The 22,273-nt window shown below is 44.2% G+C and overlaps 1 protein-coding gene across 1 annotated transcript in view; it reads right to left on the bottom strand.

The window, feature by feature from the left end:
* LOC139378846 (adenylate cyclase type 4-like) overlaps positions 1-16,734 on the bottom strand; it is a 36,545-nt gene extending 19,811 nt beyond the window's left edge. The window contains exons 1-15 of the mRNA XM_071121396.1: positions 16,669-16,734; positions 14,058-15,153; positions 13,585-13,687; positions 12,973-13,170; positions 12,399-12,560; positions 10,677-10,826; positions 10,296-10,432; positions 9,746-9,857; positions 9,354-9,481; positions 8,812-8,970; positions 8,202-8,361; positions 6,423-6,599; positions 3,693-3,724; positions 3,542-3,601; positions 3,385-3,448 (exon numbers count right to left, since the gene is read on the bottom strand). Coding sequence (XP_070977497.1) covers positions 3,385-3,448; positions 3,542-3,601; positions 3,693-3,724; positions 6,423-6,599; positions 8,202-8,361; positions 8,812-8,970; positions 9,354-9,481; positions 9,746-9,857; positions 10,296-10,432; positions 10,677-10,826; positions 12,399-12,560; positions 12,973-13,170; positions 13,585-13,687; positions 14,058-14,971 — 2,556 coding nt within the window. The 5' untranslated portion in view covers positions 14,972-15,153; positions 16,669-16,734. The remainder of the gene's footprint in view (positions 1-3,384; positions 3,449-3,541; positions 3,602-3,692; positions 3,725-6,422; positions 6,600-8,201; positions 8,362-8,811; positions 8,971-9,353; positions 9,482-9,745; positions 9,858-10,295; positions 10,433-10,676; positions 10,827-12,398; positions 12,561-12,972; positions 13,171-13,584; positions 13,688-14,057; positions 15,154-16,668) is intronic.
* Between the last annotated feature and the right edge of the window lie 5,539 nt (positions 16,735-22,273).

Below are 22,273 nucleotides of genomic sequence, written 5' to 3'. Positions count from 1 at the left end.
ATTTCAATTCGCGATGATTGTAAATTCGCTAATAAAAGTCTGCCAAAACTTACAACCTCAACATCAATATGGAGTCAACATACAAGTGTAAGTAACAACTATTGTAAATAAGTTACAAATTGTGCTACTAATGCATAAACATGTCTCGTAAAAGTAATTTTTGGAAATTGTAAATTGTAGAAATCAAACATTTTCCTTCTTCACAAGTTCCAGATAAGCAGGCTAATGTTAGGTAGCTAATTTATTTGTTAGCTTTCATACAGTAGGCATATATTAATAATGATATAGTTAATAAAAGTTGACATGCAATCATAATTGACTGCCACTGTCACACTCTGACCATTATTTGCTCTGACCTGGTTTAGATCTTATCTGTCGGAAAGATATCAGTTTGTCTCTGTGAATGGTTTGTCCTCTGACAAATCAACTGTAAATTTCGGTGTTCCTCAAGGTTCCGTTTTAGGACCATTATTGTTTTCACTATATATTTTACCTCTTGAGGATGTCATTCGAAAACATAATGTTAACTTTCACTGCTATGCGGATGACACACAGCTGTACATTTCAATGAAACATGGTGAAGCCCCAAAATTGCCCTCGCTAGGCATGTATTTCAGACATAAGGAAGTGGATGGCTCTACTTTTTAACTCAGATAAAACAGAGATGCTTGTTCTAGGTCTCCAGAAACAAAGAGATCTTCTGTTGAATCTGACAATTAATCTTAATGGTTGTACAGTCGTCTCAAATAAAACTGTGAAGGACCTCGGCGTTACTCTGGACCCTGATCTCTCTTTTGAAGAACATATCAAGACCATTTCAAGGACAACTTTTTTCCATCTACGTAACATTGCAAAAATCAGAAACTTTCTGTCCAAAAATGATGCGGAAAAATTAATCCATGCTTTTGTCACTTCTAGGTTAGACTACTGCAATGCTCTACTTTCCGGCTACCCGGATAAAGCACTAAATAAACTTCAGTTAGTGCTAAATACGGCTGCTAGAATCCTGACTAGAACCAAAAAATGTGATCATATTACTCCAATGCTAGCCTCCCTACACTGGCTTCCTGTCAAGGCAAGGGCTGATTTCAAGGTTTTACTGCTAACCTACAAAGCATTACATGGGCTTGCTCCTACCTATCTCTCTGATTTGGTCCTGCCGTACATACCTACACGTACGCTACGGTCACAAGACGCAGGCCTCCTAATTGTCCCTAGAATTTCTAAGCAAACAGCTGGAGGCAGGGCTTTCTCCTATAGAGCTCCATTTTTATGGAATGGTCTGCCTACCCATGTAAGAGACGCAAACTCGGTCTCAACCTTTAAGTCTTTACTGAAGACTCATCTCTTCAGTGGGTCATATGATTAAGTGTAGTCTGGCCCAGGAGTGGGAAGGTGAACGGAAAGGCTCTGGAGCAACGAACCACCCTTGCTGTCTCTGCCTGGCCGGTTCCCCTCTTTCCACTGGGATTCTCTGCCTCTAACCCTATTACAGGGGCTGAGTCACTGGCTTACTGGGGCTCTTTCATACCGTCCCTGGGAGGGGTGCATCACTTGAGTGGGTTGAGTCACTGATGTGATCTTCCTGTCTGGGTTGGCGCCCCCCCTTGGGTTGTGCCGTGGCGGAGATCTTTGTGGGCTATACTGGGCCTTGTCTCAGGATGGTAAGTTGGTGGTTGAAGATATCCCTCTAGTGGTGTGGCTGCTGTGCTTTGGCAAAGTGGGTGGGGTTATATCCTTACTGTTTGGCCCCGTCCGGGGGTGTCCTCGGATGGGGCCACAGTTTCTCCTGACCCCTCCTGTCTCAGCCTCCAGTATTTATGCTGCAGTAGTTTATGTGTCGGGGGGCTAGGGTCAGTTTGTTATATCTGGAGTACTTCTCCTGTCCTATTCGGTGTCCTGTGTGAATTTAAGTGTGCTCTCTCTAATTCTCTCTTTCTCTCTTTCTTTCTTTCTCTCTCTCGGAGGACCTGAGCCCTAGGACCATGCCTCACTACCTGACATGATGACTCATTGCTGTCCCCAGTCCACCTGGCCGTGCTGCTACTCCAGTTTCAACTGTTCTGCCTTATTATTATTGGACCATGCTGGTCATTTATGAACATTTGAACATCTTGGCCATGTTCTGTTATAATCTCCACCCGGCACAGATAGAAGAGGACTGGTTCCTCTCTATGTTTCTTCCTAGGTTTTGCCCTTTCTAGAGAGTTTTTCCTAGCCACCGTGCTTCTACACCTGCATTGCTTGCTGTTTGGGGTTTTAGGCTGGGTTTCTGTACAGCACTTTGAGATATCAGGTGATGTACGAAGGGCTATATAAATACATTTGATTTGATTTGCGTTGTTTGTTTCTATGTTTTGTTTGGTCAGGGTGTGATATGAGTGGGCATTCTATTTTGCATGTCTAGTTAGTCTGTTTCTATGTGTTTTGGCCTGATATGGTTCTCAATCAGTGGCAGGTGTTTGTCGTTGTCTCTGATTGGGAACCATATTTAGGTAGCCTGTTTTGTATTGCGGTTCGTGGGTTATTGTCTAGGTGATGTTGCATGTTTGCACGCAGTTTTGATAGCAGTCACGGTTTGTTTGTTTGTTTGTTTGTTTGTTTGTTTGTTTGGTGTACTTCGTGTTTTTTCGTATTTCATTAAAAATATGTATTCACATCACTACGACGATCGTGACAGTCGCGCATATAAAGCACCCACAAGCTACCGGTGGTTGAAAACACAATCATCGTGGGATGACGAATTTCGGTCCATTAAAACATTTAAAAATCCTTCCTCCCTCCCTCGCCCCCTTGCCCTGTAAGTGTATACTCGTCAGACGTCATGAAACGTTATCAGAAGTGTCCACTTAATTTGAGGGTTGAGGGGAGAGGGTGTGTCTGTTAAGTGTTTGAAATGCAGCCATGATCCTGACAGATGAGATATTAGCCAAACGGGACATGTATTGGCATCAGGGCTAGTGATTTGGCAGTCCGTACATTTTTTTGTTGTTGAAGTGAACCCAGACCTCTCCTTAACCAGTTTCAACTGAGATTGTTCATTATGAACTGTACTTGCTAGCTTAGTTCGTTGTTAGCTCGCTAGCTTGATAAAACAGTTCTGGCAATATCATTTTTGTCAGATAGCTAAATGGTACAGTCAGCATTTTGTCTAAATTGATCCTCATACAATAACCAAACGATTGGACAAACAAATCATTTGTGGGTTCTATATAGAACCACAAAGCAGCCTTATTTTTAGGAGTGTACTGTTATACCAGACCGATCACAACATACGACACAGACATTAACACCACACTTCAAAAGACAAATCTAACACACAGACATGCCACAAAACACAACTATTACACAACAAATGAAAAACAGCAGCATTAAAACTCCCACCTGTTTTTCCAGCTTTAGGTCATTGAATAACAGCGTGAAGCAGTTCAGCTTTTTTTCTCTCCGCCTGTGATAGATAGAATAAGAGAAGAGAGGAGACATATAGTGGAGAAAATAACAGAAAACAACAAAGATCTTACAGATATGGAAAAACACTTACCCTGCACCGTCAATAGTATCTAACGACCCTCTTATGCCGTCGTCCAGGACCTGACTGGTACTAAGGAGGGATTATTTTGATTAATTATTTAAAATTACACTTATACAACAATTGGAAAATAATTCTAAGTCAAATGGAAATGCATGTTTACCTGCTGGAATCGGTCTGAGTAGGTGGTCTATCCTACACACACACACACACACACACACACAAAATCAAATATTATTAGTCACATGTGCCGAATACAACCTTACAGTGAAATGCTTACTTACTAGCCCTTAACCAACAATGAAGTTTTAAGAAAAATAACTGTTAAGAAAGTATTAACTAAAATAAACTGAAGTAAAATAAACAGAAAATAAGAAAATATACAAATTAAATAACAGTAGCGAGGCTATTGGTCAATGCAAAAAGTCTGGGTAGCCATTTGATTAGCTGTTCAGTAGTCTTATGGCTTGGGGTAGAAGCTGTTAAGAAGCCTTTCGGACCTAGACTTGGTGCTCCGGTACCGCTTGCCGTGCGGTAGCAGAGAGAACAGTCTATGACTAGGGTGGCTGGAGTCTTTGACATTTTTTAGGGCCTTCCTCTGACACCGCCTAGTATAGTGGTCCTGGATGTCAGGAAGCTTGGCCCCAGTGATGCCTTGTGGTCGGAGACTGAGCAGTTCCCATACCAGGTGGTGATGCAACCAGTGATGCAACCATTCTCTCTATGGTGCAGCTGTCAAACATTTTGAGGATCTGAGGACCTATGCCAAATCTTTTCAGTCTCCTGAGGGGGAAAAGGGGTTGTTGTGCCCTCTTCATGACTATCTTTGTGTGTTTGGACCATGATAGTTTGTTGATGATGTGGACACCAAGGAACTTGAAGCTCTCAACCCGCTCCACTACAGCCCCGTCGATGAGGATGGGGGCGTGCTTGGTCCTCCTTTACCTGTAGTCTACGATTATCTCCTTTGTATTGATCACGTTGAGGGAGAGGTTGTTATCTTGGCACCACACTACCAGGTCTCTGACCTTCTCCCTATAGGCTGTCTAATCGTTGTCGGTGATGAGGCCTACCACTGTTGTGTTGTCGTTAAACTTAATGATAGTGTTGGTCATGCTTGGCCATGCAGTCATGGGTGAACAGGGAGCCCCAGGATCCTTAGCTTAGTGATGAGCTTTGAGGGCACTATGGTGTTGAACTCTGAGCTGCAGACAATGAATAGCATTCTCCCGTAGGTGTTCCTTTTGTCCAGTTGGGAAAGGGCAGTGTGGAGTGCAATAGAGATTGCGTCATCTGTGAATCTGTTGGGGAGGTATGCAAATTGGAGTGGGTCTAGCGTTTCTGGGAATGTTGTTGACGTGAGCCATAACCAGCCTTTCAAAGCACTTCATGGCTACAGACGTGAGTGCTACAGGTCGGTAGTCATTTCAGCGGGTAACTTTGGTGTTCTTGGGCACAGGGACTATGATGGTCTGCTTGAAAGATGTTGGTATTACAGACTCGGTCAGGGACAGGTTGAAAATGTCAGTGAAGACACTTGCCAGTTGGTCAGCGCATGCTCGCAGTACACGTCCTGGTAATCCATCTGGCCTTGCGGCCTTGTGAATGTTGACCTGTTTAAAGGTCTTACTCACATCGGCTACGGAGAGCGTGATCTCACAGTCGTCTGGAACACCTGGTGCTCTCATGCATGCTTCAGTGTTGCTTGCCTCGAAGCGGGCATAGAAGTAATTTAGCTCGTCTGGTAGGCTCGTGTCACTGGGCAGCTCGCGGCTGTGCTTTCCTTTGCACTCCGTAATAGTTTGCAAGCCCTGCCACAGCTGACGAGTGTCGAAGCCGGTGATGTACGATTTGATCTTAGTCCTCTATTGACGCTTTGCCTGTTTGATGGTTCGTCGGAGGGCATAGCGGGACTTCTTATAAGCTTCCTGGTTAGAGTCCCGCTCCTTGAAAGCGGCAGCTCTACCCTTTAGCTCAGTGCAGATGTTGCCTGTAATCCATGGCTTCTGGTTGGGGTATGTTTGTACGGTCATTGTGGGGACGACGTCATCAATGCACTTATTGATGAAGCCAGTGACTGATGTAGTGTACTCCTCAATGCCATCGGAAGAATCCCGAAACATATTCCAGTGTGTGCTAGCAAACCAGTCCTGTAGCTTAGCATCTGCATCATCTGACCACTTCCGTATTGTGCGAGTAACTGCTACTTCCTGCTTTAGTTTTTTTGTGTAAGCAGGAATCAGGAGGATAGAATTATGGTCAGATTTGCCAAATGGAGGGCGAGGGAGAGCTTTGTACGCGTCTCTGTGTGTTTCGTAAAGGTGGTCTAGAGTTTTTTTCCTCTGATTGTAACACACACACACACACACACACAATGTTCGAGTTCACTCTGAATATATACGATTAAACTCTGCCAATATTGAAAGATTGACAGAAGTGATAAAAGAGAGAAAAAATACTTTTGTGAACATTGTTAGGATTGCCAAGGCAATATGTTAATGAAAGGCATAAGAACGAGTGGGAGAAAGATTTAGAGTGTCTGTATTTGTGAAAGTATGTCATGCATGTGTGTGTAATAGGAGAAGGTAGAAGGGACTAACACGGTCATGTTCATTAGGGCACACAATGGTAAACGTTTTAAAATGTGTGTTTCTTGTTGGACAAGTCCAGGTGAGTTTACTTCCATTTGGTGCCTTATGACCCTGGTATGTTACTTACTTAGGAATATGAGTGGGTGGGATGGGATATGGGGTGTGTGTTTGTGAAAGTTTGTCATGCATGTTGGCATGATTCTGTGTGAATGGCATAAGTGTGGATCAGTGTTGAGTGCGTGTGTATACGTGTCTGAGTGAGAACAGAGAAGGTAGGCGGGGTCAACAGGTACATTACTCACTGCGGATGGCTGTGATTGATTCGTGCTGGCGCAGGTCGGGTTGATTGGCAGCTGGGTGGGTGTGGCCTCAGGGTTGCTGAGGTCAGAGAATGGACAGATGGTCTGCCAGGACTGCAGGTACTGAGACATCCTCACTGAGGCTCGCTGCTTATGACCACTGACCGTCAGGATGTTTGTCTGGAACACATGCAAACATCAGGGATGCAGGCATGTTCACTAGGGCTGACCCCATTTAGTTGATCTTTTCTTTTTGGCACATGAGGCAACAGTCTGATTTACGCCTGTCTTAGTGGACGCCTGTCTCAGTGGAGGCCGTGGGGATGGCACACCAGTATCACCAGTAGTATATTTACTGTTATTTCTCATAATTTCTAATCTACAATGTTTTTTTGGGTTATGGTAATTTCTGTTAATACATTCAGTATATTATTATTACAGTCTTTTACCGTTCTCATTGTCGGAGTGGACACGTTGTTTGCGGCCCGCACAACCTTTAGGCTACAATTGTGAGGAACAAGTTTTTGTTTAATTCATCCATTTCGGAATTGACAATTTGTTCATTGTCGTTTGTTTGTAGCCCTCCTGTCAATGTCGACTAAGGACACACACCTGATTATAAGCTACCTGGCCTGCGCACAAATGTAGGCCTATAAATGTGCTCATTTGGGGATCTGATAGTATTTATGATTGTCTTAACTCACCACCACTGTGGAACTTCTCAAAGTCATTTTTTCTTCACCTCAAACAGCAAGTCTGTTTTTACATCCATTGAGAATGACAATAGTTCCTCAATGTAGCCTATTTGAAAAATCTTTCCAGCTCTCTTTCAATAGAGTGAAATGGAGAGAGAAGTGTAATGCTCTGATCCGGAGGAAACCTCATAAAATAGGCCTAACTGTCTTTATGTAGCTCACTGGAGCGGAAACTCTGAGAGCCCAGAATATTTAATACAACGTTGCAAGTTTGCTAGCACAGCTTCAACCTCAGTTAGTTGTTGATACAACGTTTCAAGTTCCTTGCAGGCAGGCCAGGCTGAGCCAATTTGATTTATAGGATACTTATTTTTATCAGGATATTTTCTACTTGCAGGTGGCAATGTTTTTATTTGTTGGCTTTATGTAGACTATTTTACATAGTTGGCAATGGCAATAGAAGTTACTTTCAGAATTTAGATTTTGATATATGAAGACTTTGTTATAAATGAAATGTAACTGTTCCATGAAAATGTGCATATAAAAATCATAACTGGCACACAGATTGGTAGAAATGGTAAGATAAATTGCCACTCCAAATGGAAAAGGTTGCCGACCCCTGGTGTAGCCTATTAGGAACGTAACAGCAGAATCCGCGAAGCCTTGCAGCAACAGGAGGAAGAGAGTCGGGAAAAGGTATTTTTTCTTCTGGTTAGGCTTGATCTCTGGCTCCCTCCAGTCATTTGTGTGTCTTAATGATTTAATCACACTGCACACACACACACACACACACACACACACAACCGTCAGGGATGCACGCACGCACACACAAACACACACACACACACACACACACACACACACACACACACACACACACACACACACACAGACACACACACACACACACACACAGCCACGCAAACACATCAGTGATGCATGCACACACACACATGCTGAATCATGTACACACACATCCTTTTTGTACAGGTGCAGGCATCTAAGAGAATTTAAATTAATTTAAATACATATACACACACACACAGATACAATGACAGACTTTCTAAAACATGCACATTGCACACACCTTTTCCTTCCTCTTAGAGGTGGTGTCTTCCTTATGGGGGTCGATCACCAGGTAGGTTTTCCTCCCCTTTAGCAGAGCATCCCGGCTTCCCCCGTCAGTGTCCTCCATTTGGTACACCCCAGCTAAGTGTCCCAGTGTCTCCTCTGTGATGTGGACACGCCTTGGGTGGGTAACATTGCAAATAGAAATGTAATGATTAGAACTGGCACAATTCTTTATTCTGTATGGCAAACAATCATATTTGTTTTACGTAAGGTGTTTCTATCTGAATGATCTGTTAAATTGTGCATTGCCTCCTGAACACACACTTGCAGAAAGTATATTTGCGTAAAGATATCACACACAAACATAATAACACATGTATAAACACCGTGCTTCTACACCTGCATTGCTTGCTGTTTGGGGTTTTAGGCTGGGTTTCTGTACAGCACTTTGAGATATCAGCTGATGTACGAAGGGCTATATAAATCAATTTGATTTGATTTGATTTGATAACACGTCTATTACACATTTACAATAGTTTATAACACATGTATGTCATCTTATTACACATTTAAGATGTTTATAACACAGATTATAACACAAGCAAATGCATTTCCTGGTTCCTTACCCTGGCATGCCCCCAGACTCCATATGGTTGGCCAGAGTCACGTCATGTGACCAGACGTCGTACTGCCACTTCTGTAGACCAATCACGCCACAGAGAACGTTGCCGGAGTGCACACCCACTCTCATACTGATCTCCACACCAGTAGCCTCCCGTAGTTTACTACAGGACATGACATGGTTCTAACAATCAGCCAGGACCACAAACCAATGTCATACAGATTGTGTTCAACTATTTTTGCATTAAATCATATTTATGGCAGCATCACAATGTGATATGTCAGAAATATGTCTAAATTTAATAAAGTAGATAAGCACATGTGATTGAGATTAATAATTTAAATATTTACATGTTATCATAAAATGAAACAACTTTATATAATAATCTGTATGAGCAATTCCCTAAAGTGATTCTCAGAGGTGATACACATGGAGTTGATTGACACATATTGAATGACAGTTAAATACAGATGAAGGGGAGAATTATATGTTAGTGGTGATGGAGAGCAGGGATTGAATGATTGATGAATTGATTGGCAGACTGACTTGATAGCCGTGCACATGTTGAGTCCCATCTGGACACAGTTCCTGGCGTGGGCCGGGATGGGGTCTGGCAGACCCGACACGCAATAGTAACAATCACCCAGGATCTTTATACGCAAACACTCGTTCTTCTGGAGAGAGAGAGGGGGGGGGGGGGGGGGGGGTGGATGGGTATAGGGAGAGAGGAGGGAGGAGAGAGGAGAGAGCGAGAGAGACAATAATAGTCAAGTTGTCTCAGTAAATTTGCACTACATCATAAGGATCCATTGACCTGTAGTTGAGATATTGTGTTGAGAGAATCTCTAGCTAGCCAAAACATACCTATACCTATACATCCAGCCCAGGGCAAGGTGAGGGGAAAGGTGAGTGACTGATTGGTTAAGAGAAGCTCTCACCTTGGCAATGTCATCGAACCTGCCGAAGAGCTTATTGAGGACTCCCACCAGCTCCTCAGGAGAACAGGTACTGGCCAGCTTAGTAAACCCCACAATGTCAGCATACAGAATACTAGAGAGTGAAGGACACAACAGGGATGGTAGTGACCAGGTATAGACCCTGGACTAGGTCTGCTTTAGCCCTCACAGATAAAACCTGGAAGTTAACAATGCAGTAGTATCTAACAATTCACAACGATACACACAAATCTAAAAGTAAAAGAATGAAATGAAGAAATATATAAATATTAGATTGAGCAATGTCGGAGTGGCATTGACTAAAATACATTAGAATAGAATACATTATATACATATGAAGATGAGTAAAGCAGTATGTCAACATTATTTAAACATTACTAAAGTGACTAGTGTTCAATTCTTAAAGTGGCCATTTAATCCAAGTCTACATATATTTAGAGCAGCAGGGTTGCGTAACTGGGTGGAAGCCAGCTAGTGATGGCTATTTAACAGTCATGTTATGTATTGTGTGTATAAGCGCACATTTCCTCACCTGACATCTTTGTGTTGCCGGATGTACAGACTGTGAAAGTTCTGTCCTTTCTCTTTATTCTCCGACAGTCGTTTGATGATCTCCGTCTTCAGCTCCATGGCGATATATCGTGGCAACACGGACAGGAGGAGGTGCTCCTGTTGTTAAGGGGAGGGGCATGAGGAGGGTTTGTGTGTTCATTGATTCAATTATCAAACTATTGACTTACAGTAGCAGACTGTTTGCATGCAGGTCATAAAGATGGGCATCTATGACTGAACGCTCTCTTGGAAGAGGATGCCCTTTGATGCGCTCTAAGGGGATTGATTAATAGGACTATAGAATTTGAGTTGAGTTGAACTGAACCGAATTGAACTGAACAAGTTTAATTGATTCAGCTACCTGCTGGTGTTTTTGCATGTCCCTCTGGGAGCGCATGGCGCTGAACCTCTCTTTCTTCTTACTGGACTTCCTGTGGGCATGCTCAGTCAGCCACAGGTGAAACACTCCCACACAGTTCACACACAAAAACAACACAGCATTGGCCACCAGCTGTCAGGGAGGGAGAGCGGGGAGGAGGGGGAGAGAGAGAGACGTTTTTATATAAAAAAACAACAACATTTAACCAGGCAAGTCAATTAAGATCAAATTCTTATTTGCATGTTGTGAGTAGATGAGAGAGTAGGAAATGGAGGGAGGGAGAGGGAGAAAGACAGAGCGGGCAGGTCGACAGGGAGAGAGGATAAGGAGAGAGAGATAGAGGGGTGGGAGAAACAAAGGGAGAAAGACAGAGCGGGCAGGTCGACAGGGAGAGAGGATAAGGAGAGAGAGATAGAGGGGTGGGAGAAACAAAGGGAGAAAGACAGAGAGGGCAGGTCGACAGGGAGAGAGGATAAGGAGAGAGAGATAGAGGGGTGGGGGAGAAACAAAGGGAGAAAGGGCAGAGCAGCATAGCAGGTGTGGTTCTTACTTATCATTGTTCAGTAAAACAACAGAATCGCCATGTCGTATCAAGCTGAACTTAGACACACAAACAATATAGGAAACAGTGTGTTGTGGACTGTGCTAGCGTACACAGTGTCCTGGCGAATTGGAATTGGGATGCTATCAGATGATGCAAATGTGTGTGTGAGTGTGTCTGTGTGCTTACTGTCACTCATTCTTTCGTTCTCTGCAGCTCATTTGCAAGAGTTTGCCTGTGACCTTTCCATTTGCAGCACATTTAGTGTGGGTGTTTCTTTCATACTTCGGCACTGAGCTGAGACAAACCAAGCTCTACTGTGCTGGACTTCATGGGTACACAACCCTTAAAGTTGCCAGAACCAAATCCACAATGACAATATATAAAGAAAATATCTGATTTGCGTTGGCACAATAGTGTGAATAGGGTGTCTGCATGTCTGTGTCTATCGATGTGTGTGTGCGTGTCTATCTATGTCTATGTGTGTGTTTATCTACACTACCGTTCAAAAGTTTGGGGTCACTTGGAAATGTCCTTGTTTTTGAAAGAAAAGCACATTTTTTGTCCATTGACAATTTCTTGCATGGAATAGCCTTCACTTCTCAGAACAAGAATAGACTGACGAGTTTCAGAAGAAAGTTCTTTGTTTCTGGCCATTTTGAGCCTGTAATTGAACCCACAAATGCTGATGCTCCAGATACTCAACTAGTCTAAAGAAGGCCAGTTTTATTGCTTATTTAATCAGGACAACAGTTGTCAGCTGTTCTTACATAATTGCAAAAGGGTTTTCTAATGATCAATTAGCCTTTTAAAATGATAAACTTGGATTAGCTAACACAACGTGCCATTGGAACACAGGAGTGATGGTTGCTGATAATGGGCCTCTACGCCTATGTAGATATGCCATAAAAAATCAGCCGTTTCCAGCTACAATAGTCATTTACAACATTAACAATGTCTGCACTAGATTTCTGATCAATTTGATGTTATTTTAATGGTCAACAAATGTGCATTTATTTCAGTAACAAGGACATTTCTAAGTGACCCCAAACTTTTGAACGGTAGTGTATGTCTACGTGTGTCTATCTATGTCTATGTGGGTGTTTCTATCTATGTCTATGTGTGTGTGTGTGTGTGTGTGTGTGCTACTGTGTTTCTTTTACCTGCACTGCCAGGTTTGGTGTGTTAGGCCTGGTGACGGGAACGTAGACACTGATGATGATGATGTGTGACACACTGGTCCCTATGCCCACCATCAGAGCCCAGGCTAGGGACAGGGGCAGCACCGTGTACACACACAGAGACAGGAAGAGGAAGAACGCTACCTGTACAGGGAGGAAGGGAGGGAAAGAGAGAGAGAGAGAGTGAAGGAAAGTTTGATAAACCACATGGACAGAAATATAATTCATATTAAGATACATTTAATACACAAGACCTCGAACCAGAGAGACAGAGCTCCTCCACATCGCCTCACCACAGCTAGCCAAGTCTCAGAATACGTTCTGATCTAGGATCAGTTTTCCCTTTTAGATTATAATCAGTACGATTACATGGACAGGGAGGACCTGATCTGAGATCAGCACACGCACACTAAGATGCTTTGTGAATACAGGCCTTGACCTGCTCCTCCCCCCTCATTCATTCTCCACCCCCCCCATCCCTATCTTTGACCTGCTCCTCACCCCACCCCCTACCCTTCCAACCCTTCCCTCAACCCGGCCCTTTCTCCTGTCTGACCTGTTCCCATGCGGTGACGGGCCCTCCGGTGAAGGTGAAGACTATAGCTGTGACATACAGGGCCCCCCAGAGGCAAAGTGACAGCGCTCCTCCACACCGCCTCACCACGGCCAGCCAGGGCAGGGCCACCAGCAGGGCTGTGCTCAAACACAGCACCACACAGACCACGGACAGGGCCCCTACATGGACACTGATGTTCTGGAGAGCGGGAGAGAGAGAGCGAGAGGGAGTTAAACACCGCAACATACATCACACTGATACTCTGGAGAGGGAGAGCGTCAGGGAGAGAGATAGAAGAGGGGAGGGGGAAGAGAAGGGAGAAGGGAAAATTGAGAAGGTTGAAAATGGCTAATAGTTTGTTCATTCAATTATAAGTATATCTAGAATCCAATACAGCACCTCAACCCTTAATTTACCTCCCCATCCTCCTAGCTCTTACCCCTGGCTACGGTACACCCTCCACACATCCTCCTTCCCCCCCAGCTCTCTCACCCTGCGTGTGGCTGGGATGAGATTGATTATAGCCCCAGAGTCCATACTCCTTCCCCTCTACCTCCCCTTTACCTCCCCCCTACCCCTCCATCTCCCCCTCTATCCCCTACATCCCCCCACCTCTTTCAGCCTTCCGGTAGTTGGTATAAGGATGATGATAGCCACACAGAAGCCCATGGCCAGCAGCAGTCCAGGGAGCATGGCTGGTGTCTCCTCTAGGCACCTTATGAGAGAAGGGTTTTTTAAATAAAGGCAACATAACATTGGTATCAATGGCATCGAAGGCTAAATGATTTGATGCAATTGACGGTTTCCACAAATGTGAAGAATAAGCACACACTGGAATTATGCAACAAACAGTACACATTTAAAATGCATGTTTAGTGCAGAGCCGTGGGGTCGTGGTAACATTCCACGGCATATGTCATATGTACTACTCTCCACCGGAGACAGGGGTTCAATCCCTGTGTCCACTGTTTCTCCCACTTGTCCGTCTCCCTCTTTGATTTCTTGCTGTTTGAATAAAATAACGTGTAAAAAATACCTACAAAATAAATAAAAATACAGTTTTAAAAGGTAAAAATCATACAGACCTTATGAAGGCCTTGTGTACTGCTCTGTAGCAGCAGCACACCCCCTCCGCTACACTCCTCTGTGAGGGCGGTCTACCGTCGCCTTCACCCCCCTCCCTGACGTTCGGGGTGTCGTCCCATGTGATGTCGGGCGCCGGGGCCGATTGGTTGAGAGGGACTGAAGTTTCCGATCTGGAGGTGGATGTGTCGTCGGACGGGATGTCGGGGGTTGTGTAGTTGTCGTGGTTACGTCTGCAGAGGGTTGTTGTGGAGTCCATCATGGCCAGATCAGAGTTGTGATTGTGTGGGTTTGTTTTTAATTTAAAAGCATCAGTACTCTTTTTGTCCGAAGAATCTTCCCTGTTGACTTTGCCGCTATCATCTAAGTTGTCATAAGTGTCTGTGGTCGTTTTAGCGCTGTCATTATCAGAGTCATTGCTGGATTTTGTGCTGTCATTCATCAAAGTGTCTGTTTTAAAGTCAGTGCCATGGTTACCTGTGCTCACAGTGGACGGGAACTCCGGAGATTCTTGGAAAGACGATTGGGCCTTGAGTGGTCCCGAGGCTAGCTCCACCTTAGCCACACCCACCTCTATGTAGACCCGAGGCTCACTGTGCGCTGATTGGCTCTCGGAATCATCGTTGACCTCATCTCCGAAGTCATCACATTGAGTCCTGATGTCATTCATTTTTGCTGTGATGTCATTCCTTTGCGTTATGATGTCACCGTCCTCGTCTTCTTCTGCAATCAGATGTTCATTGTCTGTTGTGCTGCTGGTCAAATCCTTCAGCTCCATGCTTGTGTCTTGCCCATCTCCCCTGTCTCCTCCCCTGTCTCCCATACCTCCCCCACCAGCAAACCCACTACCAGTCCTGTGGATGTCTCCCGTTCTGTTTCCCCCAATTACCAAGTATCCCTCAGGGTCGTCCTGCATGGTACTTTGGTGCTTTATCTCTATGTCCTTGTTGTCAGGGAAACGCGACTGAAGGACAAACAAAAGACAAAGTCACTGTATAGTCCCTTCAGGTCCCCTGGATAGTTCTAAGACATGCTACAACCACAATGTCGTCTTCCTTGGATGACTGTAAGTCCATGTGGAAATGGAGGAATGTTTCACTGTCAAAACGGATAAAGATGAAAAGTAACTCCAAAACCCACACATAATCCTCAGTGTTAAGTCATGCTAACCACTACTGCTAACCAGACCATAATTCTATTACCACTTATGCTACCCACATATGCTAAAGCTAACCACTTGTTATTTATGCTAACCAAGCCATAATGCTAACCACCACTTTCCTAAAAACAATCCTTTCTCTTCTCCAATAAAGAATTGTACTGGAAAGCGTACATTGTTTTAAATGTAAGCCTAACCCCTTATGCTAAACCAGGACATAACAACTACTGTCCTAAACACAGCCTTTCTCTTCTTCAATCAAGTCATAAATGAGGCTGTTTGGTTGACTGCTGTCAGTCAGGTTTTTAATGCCAGTTAGATTACATGCTTCCCAGTCAGTCATTTCCCTATTGTGTTAAACTAGTTCTGCTAGATGAAGGTGTTTCCTCATTCACTCTGATGACAGGGGTGAAGTTTTCATAAGGTACAGAAATGCAAAACTGACCCAAGATCAGTGTTTAGGGGCAACTCCACCCTGCTTCACCCACTGATGACTCCACTAATGCAGACCTGGGTTCAAGTAGCATTTTAAATCGTGCTTGATTGACCTTGCCGGCTGTATTGAACCAATAGACTAGTCCCAAATCTGTAAACTCCACCCATCTTGCACTCTAGGCAGGCTAGAGCAAATGCTTGAAGTATGTGAAAGATTTCAAATAGTATTTGAATCCATGTCTGTTCTGACGCTCCCTGTCCTCCTCCCTGTTGGTCTGTGACATGATAGTGACGCACCCCTAGCAATTATCATGACAGTCATTCATGTCTTCTTTCTCTCTCTCTCTATCTCAAAGAGCAATATATGAATGAGGAGAATTCTAAACAAATGAACAAAAACTATATTCAACTGCATTTCAAATGATATGTAACACAAATGAATAAAACTGCATTTCCACATTTCAAATCATATTTAAGTCTACATAACTGTTTACAAATGGGTACAGATGAAGGATCTTAATTTGATCACCCTGAATTTACGAAAGATACATCAACCCCTACAAAAAATGCTCATTAATTATAATCACATCGCATCACATAATTCACATTTCCTGTTGCTGCAGGATTATTTTTCCTGCTGTTGCAAACTGACTCAAATTAAGATCCTTTATCTGAATATCCTAGTCTCAGTTATTAGTGTTGTGACACTAGGCTACACCAAATTCTTAGAAAAAAAGGTGCTATCTAGAACCTAAAATGGTTCTTCGGCTGTCCCCATAGGAGATCCCTTTGAATAACCCCTTTTTGTTCCAGGTAGAACCCGTTAAGGTTCCATGAAGAACCCTTTTCACAGAGGAAACGCTTTCCAAGGTTCTCCTATGGGGACAGCCGAAGAACCCTTTTGGAACCCTTTTTTCTAAGAGTGTAGGAAGATAGCGCACACGGTTGAATTACTGTGGTACAAAAATCACAGCTATCAGTAACAAAACAAAAAGTGAAAGTCGAAACCAGTAACCTACCTTTGTTTTTCAAGTTGTCTTATGTTAGTCTGGCTGACTGTTGCTTGCTCTCCCCCCTCTCTATTTCTCTCTCCCTCCTGCTTCCTCTCTGTTGCTCTCTGTATCGCTCACAGGTCCATCTCTCATTTTCCTATCCTCCTTTTTTATGACCTTTTTCTGTTTTCCTCCTCCACCTCCTCTACCCTTTTGCTCTTTCCTTCTCTTTCTATCTGTTCGATTGACTTGAAACCCAACATACATCAACACATCTGAACTGAAACCATGATCCTTTGACTTCGAACATAATTGTAACATCAATTTAATTCACAGCTGTATAATGTCACATCCATGATTTAAAGCCACAATATGTCATTTGAACAACAACAAAACAGCAGCCTGCTCTTGGTTTGCTATAAAACTGAGGGATGACACTAGGGAAATGTAACCGCTCTCAAATTCAATTGAGCTATAACACATGAGGAATTTATAAATGATAGTCAATGAAATATACTGCTCAAAAAATTGCAGAGTGATGCTTTAGGCAAAGAAGTGTGTGTGTGCATGGTTGCATCCCAAATTAGCCCTGGTCAAAAGTAGTGTACTATAAAGGGAATAGGTTACCATTTAGGACACAACTTATGTGTGCACAGACAAGTGCGCATGTGTGTTACAATGAAAAGTCCCTGCGCCAGCTATGCAAATACACTGAGGTAAACATAGATGAACGAGAGAGACAGAAGGGAGAGAGGGGGGGGGGGGCAAGGGGAGAGACGTGAGAGAGGAAGGGGAGAACGCGAGGATAAGAGGGCAAGGGGAGAGGAGAGAGAGGAGGGAGAAAGGAGAGACTGATGGCAAAGGAAGAGAGGAGTTTCGGCTTTCCATGGTGACATCATTAAGCAGTAAATTGGTTAACAGACCAATAACAAAGAGAGTTTCAAACCTATCTGCCAATAAAAGCTAGTTTTCAGTTTTCACCTCCCAGACAGTCGGAGCAAATTATTGCTTTAGAAATAGCCAAAAAGCTATTTTTGGCCATTTTAATGGAAATCTGTTACAGTACGGTACCCAAAAATGATATGATATAAAAAAACAGCTGCATGTATAAAGTCATACACATGACAGTTATTATAAAGTGTTACCTCTATATCTTGATCTTGATCCTTATCTGGTCTCTTGTCTAGCTTATGCAATCACAAAGAGATGAAATGAGGTTATTCTCCATTCAGATTGAACCCATAAATAATAGTAATTATAGCTAAAGTTATAAAGTAAGTATAACTCTTGAAATAATCCACCGTTATAAATATGTCAGCAGTTTCTCAACATCGGTACATGATTAAAGCCAGAAACCATGATACCCTCACCTCGCTCTCTTTCTCTCCCTCTCTCTCTCTCTGTGTGTGTGTGTGTGTGTGTGTGTGTGTGTGTGTGTGTGTGTGTGTGTGTGTGTGTGTGTGTGTGTGTGTGTGTGTGTGTGTGTGTGTGTGTGTGTGTGTGTGTGTGTTGCCTATTCTTTAGGAATGTTCCTAAAATAGTTGGCGGGTTCTCTTTTTCCTCGCCCGAACTTGACAAACCAGTCCTAGATCACCACAAGCTATTGTACATAATGAAATGTACAGAATAGACTAGAATAGACTAGAATAGACTAGAATCTCATTTGTCCTAGACTTGAAATTACGGTTGGAAATACAGAGTGGGGCTTTCAATCATGGATGCAATATCATAAGCTATGGATTCCATTGATGTTTAGATTGTTTGACATCATGAACTACGTAATAAAATGTCTAGAATAGAATTTATGCCCCAGAGACTTGTTTTCTTGCATGCCAGAAACAAATGTATTGTCAGGTGAATTCTCCTTAAATGTACATTTAATTGTCACACCATGATTTTATGTGGCGGCAGGTAGCCTAGTGGTGAGAGCGTTGGACTAGTAACCGGAAAGGTTGTTAAATCAAATCCCCGAGCTGACAAGGTAAAAATCTGTTGTTCTACCACTGAAAAGGGCAATTAACCCACTGTTCCTAGGCTGTCATTGAAAATAAAAATGTGTTCTAAACTGACCTGCCTAGTTAAAAAAAAAAAGATCTTTCACCTGTCTTGTGATTGTCTCCAACCCCCACCAGGTGTCTCCCATTACCTTGTGTATTTATACCTGCGTTTTCTGTTTGTCTGTTGCCAGTTCGTCTTGTCCCATCAAGTCCTACCAGTGTGTTCCCCGTGCTCTAGTTCTTGTCTTTTTCTAATCTTCCCAGTTCTGACCTTTCTGTCCTGATCCTGATCATTACAATTGTGCTGGGGACAATAGTGACAATGACAACAAGCTCAGTCCAACGATGCTGTGACACACCGCCCCAGACCATGACGGACCCTCCACCTACAAATCGATCCTGCTCCAGAGTACAGGCCTCGGTGTAACGCTCATTCCTTCGATGAAACGCAAATCCGACCATCACCCCTGGTGAGACAAAACCGCGGCTCGTCAGTCCAGTCCTGTCTGGTCCAGCAACGGTGGGTTTGTGCCCATAGGCGCCGTTGTTGCCGGTGATGTCTGGTGAGGACCTGCCTTGCAACAGCCCTACAAGCCCTCAGTCCAGCCCCTCTCAGCCTATTGTGGACAGTCTGAGCACTGATGGAGGGATTGTGCGTTCCTGGTGTAATTAGGGCAGTTGTTGTTGCCATCCTGTACCTGTGTGTGATGTTCAAATGTACCGATCCTGTCCAGGTGTTGTTACATGTGGTCTGCCACTGCGAGGACGATCAGTTGTCCATCCTGTCTCCCTGTAGCGCTGTCTTAGGCGTCTCACAGTACGGACATTGCAATTTATTGCCCTGGCCACATCTGCAGTCCTCATGCCTCATTACAGCATGCCTAAGGCATGTTCACGTAGATGAGCAGGGACCCTGGGCATCTTTCTTTTGGTGTTTTTCAGAGTCAGTAGAAAGGCCTCTTTAGTGGCCTCTTTAGTGTTTTCATAACTGATAGTCTAGCTGATAGTCTTAACGACCGTTCCACAGGTGCATGTTCATTAATTGTTTATGGTTCATTGAACAAGCATGAGAAACAGTGTTAAAAACCCTTTACAATGAAGATCTGTGAAGTTTTTGGGATTTTTACGAATTATCTTTGAAAGACAGGGTCCTGAAAAAGGGTTGTTTCTTTTTTTGCTGAGTTTAGTTGGTGCGGACAACCTACCATCAATCATAGCTTAAAACATTGTTGCATTGGATTAGATACAAAGTATCTAAGATGAGAAAAACATGTCTAGACTGTGGTTTCTCACTCTACTTACTGTAAGCCATCAACCACACCTGTGTAGTGTCAGGCGCTTTGCTACTTTCGGAACATCTCGGCCTTGAGGCTGCATGACTATCAACAGGTGCAGGCAGTTCTCAGCCTGAGAACTAAAGCAGTACATCTCCATTACCCAGTACTTTTCCATCATTGCGCATTGCAAGCATACAAAGGTTATCACATATATACAGTAATCATGGCATTGGTGTGGCCCCGCATACGACCCCCAGGGTAACCCACAACAATCTTCTTGCCAATCTTCTTAAGATGTTTGTTGCTAGGCAACCAATATAGCTAGCTATCTAGCTAACAATGGCAATCATGTTAGCCTACTTCATACTGAGATTACTGTTTTAAAACATGTTCTTGGGTATACAATAATCAATTCTGAAACTTTCATGTGAATTTTGTGAGTGAATTAATGTTCAATTGCTTTCAAGAGCTTTTTCTCTCACTGCTCTGAGTTTAAGACAGGGGTTTAGCTATGTTGGAATTAATAACATCTCCAATAACTGTATTTTCAAGAATCTAATTTATTCTTAACTTTTTGCCTAAGGAGAAACATAAGATGTGGTTTTGTTTTTGTTTTTAAATCCGTATTTGAGATTTTAAGGTAAGAAAATGTATCTGGCAGAATTGTCCATTTACAATTATTTTCACATTTCTTTGCTAAGAACATTTATATGTTCAGGTACGCTGGTTGAAAGTTACCCGTAAAATGTTTTTTGCTTACATCACACTGCATTGAGAGCACCATAGCAGCAAGCACTACTGAAAGCTTGAAAAATACTTCTCTATCTGATACAATGTTGAGAACATGTTAGTCTTTGGTGTATTTACAGCTCAGTGTTTGTACTATCAGAACATTTAGACCAGGATTGCTGACAAACGCATTGGTCTTGTTGAGGTGGTGTCAGAGGTGGTGTCACGGCTGTTAGAAGGAGAGGACCAAAGCGCAGCGTGGTACGTGTTCATACTTTTATTAGTTCAACTGAACACTGAATAGCAAAACAACAAAGAGAACAACCGAAACAGTTCTGTCTGGTGCAGACACAAAAACAGAAAGCAACTACCCACAAAACCCATGTGGGCAAGAACTACCCAAGTATGGTTCTCAATCTGAGAGGGTGACTCTGGCGGCTCCGGAGTGAAGGGCGACTCTGGCGACTCCGGACTGACGGGCGGCTCTGGCGCCTCCGGACTGACGGGCGGCTCTGGCGCCTCCGGACTGACGGGCGGCTCTGGCGCCTTAGGACTGACGGGCGGCTCTGGCGCCGCCGGACTGACGGGCGGCTCTGGCGCCTCCAGACTGACGGGCGGCTCTGACGCCTCCGGACTGACGGGCGGCTCTGGCGCCTCCGGACTGACGGTGGCTCTGGACAGAAGGGGGGCTCTGGCAGATCCGGACTGACGGGCGGCTCCTGAATACTCGACCGAGACACAGTGCGCCCCCCCCCATAACACGGGGCCTGACCTGTAACCTGCTCGCCCCGGTAAGCACGGGGAGCGGGCTCAGGTCTCCAACCTGACTCCGCCACACTCCCCGTGTGCCCCCCCCAAATTTTTTGGGGGGGCTGCCTCTCGCGCTTGCGCCGCTGTACCAACTCCTCGTAGTGTTGCTGCTCAGCCTTTGTTGCCTCCAATTCCTCCCGTGGATGGCGATACTCCCCAGCCTGTGCCCAGGGTCCCTTGCCTTCCAGTATCTCCTCCCATGTCCATTTCTCCAGATAACGCTGCTGCTCCTCACCACGCTGCTTGGTCCGTTCGTGGTGGGTAGTTCTGTCACGGCTGTTGGAAGGAGAGGACCAAAGCGCAGCGTGGTACGTGTTCATACTTTTATTAGTTCAACTGAACACTGAATAGCAAAACAACAAAGAGAACAACCGAAACAGTTCATACCTTAACGTTGTTGCCACCGAAAACATCCCCATAGCATGATGCTGCCACCACCATTCTTCTCCAAAGGGATGGTGCCAGGTTTCCTCCAGATGTGACGCTTGGCATTCAGGCCAAATAGTCCAATCTTGGTTTCATAAGACCAGAGAATCTTGTTTCTCTGCTGGTGAACTCCAAGTGAGCCTTGTACTGGGGAGTGGCTTCCATCTGGCCACTCTACCATAAAGGCCTGATTGGTGGAGTGCTGCAGATACGGTTGTCCTTCTAGAAGGTTCTCCCACCTCCACAGAGGAACTCTGGAGCTCTGTCAGAGTGACTATCGGGTTCTTGGTCACCTCCCTGACCAAGGCCCTTCTCCCCCAGTTGCTCAGTTTGACTGTGCGGCCAGCTCTAGAAAGAGTCTTGGTGGTTCCAAACTGCTTCCATTTAAGAATG

This window comes from Oncorhynchus clarkii, chromosome 21 (assembly GCF_045791955.1).
Source record: "Oncorhynchus clarkii lewisi isolate Uvic-CL-2024 chromosome 21, UVic_Ocla_1.0, whole genome shotgun sequence".
NCBI classification, from domain to species: Eukaryota; Metazoa; Chordata; class Actinopteri; order Salmoniformes; family Salmonidae; genus Oncorhynchus; species Oncorhynchus clarkii.
This window is presented reverse-complemented; position numbering and strand designations above follow the sequence as displayed.